This window comes from Theobroma cacao, chromosome 10 (genome assembly GCF_000208745.1).
Source record: "Theobroma cacao cultivar B97-61/B2 chromosome 10, Criollo_cocoa_genome_V2, whole genome shotgun sequence".
NCBI lineage: Eukaryota > Viridiplantae > Streptophyta > Magnoliopsida > Malvales > Malvaceae > Theobroma > Theobroma cacao.
The window spans coordinates 8,503,461-8,506,959 of record NC_030859.1 but is presented as its reverse complement, the minus strand read 5'-3'; the positions used below and the strand labels follow the sequence as shown (position 1 = coordinate 8,506,959).

Sequence of the window (3,499 nt, the reverse complement as noted above, 5' to 3'; positions counted from 1 at the left end):
TCTTAATTTAGAAGGGAAAACGAAAACAAGAAAAGTGATTTTCAATTTGTTGTACAAGAAAAACAAATGTCAAGGTAAAGCTGATGGTATGCAGACTGAATATCAGAAGAAAATTCAGACTGGCAATAGTTATTACATTTTGGGTTGTGTTTATTTATAAATTCAGTGACATTGAATCTGATGCGTGTCACAAATAGAGCAATATACTTTATACTTTAAAGTTTTTATTTTTTTATTACGTTCAATTAAATTGTTATATTTCTATTTTAAGTCAAATAGACTATTACAATTAATGGTTAATTAACAATCGTTAATCAAATCGTTACTTGTTATTTTATACCATGTGGTGTTGAATTCTCTAAATGCAACTTTAAATATTTGAAAAAGCTAAAAGGTTAGTAAGAGCTAAGTAAAGATGCATGGTTAGGTAGGATTTGTATTTATTTGGTTCGTGAAATTTAAACTAATTCTAAATTACAGTTTAATATGATTTCTACACCTATGATCAAGGTGAAAATATTCTCATTAAACTTGGTCTTACACACGCTTTTAATTGTAAAGGAAAAATTCTTATTGTATCAAATATAGATTGGTTTTCACTTTTTATGAATTTGATGGGAAATTGAACTAGATTTTTATAGTTTCTATAACAACCCAAATGTTAATCATCAATGTTGATATGTAGACAAATCGTAGATATATCATGCTAATAAAGAAACAATGGAACTTAGATTTCCAAAGTCAATTCTGCAATTACAAACAAATAAAGCAGTAAATCTTTAAATATTAGACATTTCAGATCTCCATTCTTCTTCAAAACAAAGCAGACTCCTGAGAAATTTCCCCAGCACTTAATTACACATATGCCAGAATGACCTTTACTTAGACATTGCACAAGTTCAAAGTTAATTGAGCAAAGCTTCCTCCCACAGCTCCTTTTCTTTCTTCATTAAGTGTATATTTTGCTTTTATCACATGCAGCATTTATAATTCCACCAGTTGCGTTGTCACTTTCTTCTCTCTACTGCACCGACAGACTTACTATTTTAACACATCTTCATGTGACTTCTTACCCTATTTTCTTAAGCCTTTTGCACCCCATTGAGAGCTACATATTTCCTAGCTAGCTAACCTCAAATGCATAATCCATCAGAAAATACTACTCACTATTAAGCTGCTGCAATGTCCCTTCTCTTCCTAATCACAACTTGAAGCCCTCCTCTTACCATAGCCGTGAGCCCCGGATCAAACTGTGGTGCAACCTTGGGTGCCACAAGTTCAATGTCGAATTGGCGTAACACAGACAGGACCACCACTTTCATCTCCACTAACGCTAATTCTTTTCCTAGACAAACCCTTACCCCGGCTTGGAAAACTGGGTACTTGAAAGGGCATTGTGGACAAAAAGTACCGTCCTTAAGCCATCTCTCAGGTTTAAATTTGATGCAATCCGAACCCCAGACGTTTTCCATCCTCCCCATTGCATAAGGATGGTATGTTACCCTTGTCCCCTTTTGAACAAAAGTGCCATCAGGTAAAATATCATCCTTGCAAGCAAATTTTGAATCAAATTGTACAGGAGGATACAGTCTCAAGCTCTCATAAACCGTGGCATGTAGATAATGCATTTTCCTTATCAGATCATAGCTCGCGAATTCTTGATTGGACTCCCTGAATTGATCTGACTCTTTTCGAATTTCTGAGATGGCTAGGGGGTGATTGGCTAGCAGCCAGAATAATGTAGTCAATGCAGAGGCCATGGTGTCACGGCCTGCCAAAATGAAGCTTATAACAATGTCTCTTAAATAAGAGTCATCATTAATGCAGGCCATGAATCTTGATAGAAGATCTTTATGTGTAGAAAAGCCAAGTTTCCTCTTTTGCATGATCACCTCCATGGCAAGACCATTGACCGCTTCAATAGCCTTCTTGAGTTTTTTCTCACTGCCTATGTTGAAAATCCTCTTGATCTTCCAGAGTAATGGCACTGGTGCCATTCCCCTCTCTGCTGATAGCTTGGATGCTAGATCAAAGGCATCAGCGAAATGGGATATTGGTAATGATGATTCAAGACAACCAGGGTCTAACCCGAATGAAAACTTGCAAATATTATCGAAAGAAAATCGTCTAAAAACTTCTTGCAAATCCAAAACGCTACCATCTTTTCCAGAAAATGATGATAACAAAGGGAGAAGCCGATATTTGATCTCCGTAGCAACGATCTCGATTGCATATGCTCGGATGGCGAAGTTTGCAAGCTCTAGACTTGCCATTTTCCTTTGGAACATCCACAAGTCTCCATCTACATTGAAAATTCCTTTGCCTAAAAGGTCGCCAAGGATCATGGCGAAAGATTTTCCTTTCGGGTAGTCGTTGAATCTAGTTTTAAGCATATATTCAACATTTTCTGGATTAGCTGTGATTGTGTTGTTCAGAACATGAATGTGAATTGTTTGGCTTGGAGATTTTTGGAGAAGATATGTGTACCAATCACAGAGATTGTTGAATTCTTTGGACCAATTTGATGAGAGGTAGGCATGGCAAATGTCACAGCTGCACCAAATTTTCTGTCTTAGATAGAGTAAGACAGAGAATAGAAAGAAGGGTAAGGTGAAGAAGGAGAGAAGGCCAAAATATGTCTGCATTGACTGCAAAAAAGAGAAAGGCTGATCCTCCATCCAAGACTAAAACTCAAAACTCAAAGGGAAGAATGAGAAGAAGTCAACAAGAAAGCAATGAAACTTAGGTAAATTCAATGCCCTCTAATTTATAAAGATTTCAAATCTCATCTATAACCTTGTTATTAATTTAATTAGTGAGATGTCGCTTTCCTTTGGCCCCAGAGATATTGTCTCATGAATTAAATGAAAAACTTTGGCAACAATTGCTTGGAAACTTCACCTTCGCACTTGCTACATCGTATTTCTCGTAAAGATTAAGGTTAAAATTACAACGTCACATTTGGTTAGTGTACATGACATAAAAGCAGAAAAGAATAGTTATTATGTAGGAATAAAATAAAATAAAAATATACTAAAATAGATATGATGTAATTTGATTTATAGAAAAGAATTATAATTTTGATAATATTCTAATGTTTGTTTGGTAAAATAGTTTTAAATAATAAAGAAATGATTGATAAAATGACAAAAATACATTTTATAGTAATTTAATAAAATTTTTGAGATTTTTGAAATTCATTACTCTTTAACAATTTATTATTCTTATTACATTGTAATTTAATATGGTATCATTAAAATATTAAGTTCTAGTATTAAAATATTAATATGATTTATTTTATTTTTTATTTTTTATTTTGATTTTTCTCATTTTCCTCTTTCCAATTTCTTTTTTATTAAAATCTTAGAAAAATATAAATAATTTATTATTAACATATTAATATGATTTTTATTTTAGTTTCTTTTTATTTTTTTCTATTTTCATTTTTCCTTTTTCTCTTTTATTTTTTATTAAAATATTATTCATTGAATAATTTATT

General features: G+C 32.9%; 1 protein-coding gene across 1 annotated transcript; it reads right to left on the bottom strand.

The window, feature by feature from the left end:
* LOC18586675 (cytochrome P450 94C1) lies at positions 700-2,833 on the bottom strand. Its single transcript, XM_007010178.2, has one exon. The coding sequence runs from the start codon at positions 2,676-2,678 to the stop codon at positions 1,170-1,172; it is 1,509 nt and encodes a 502-aa protein (XP_007010240.2). The 5' UTR covers positions 2,679-2,833; the 3' UTR covers positions 700-1,169.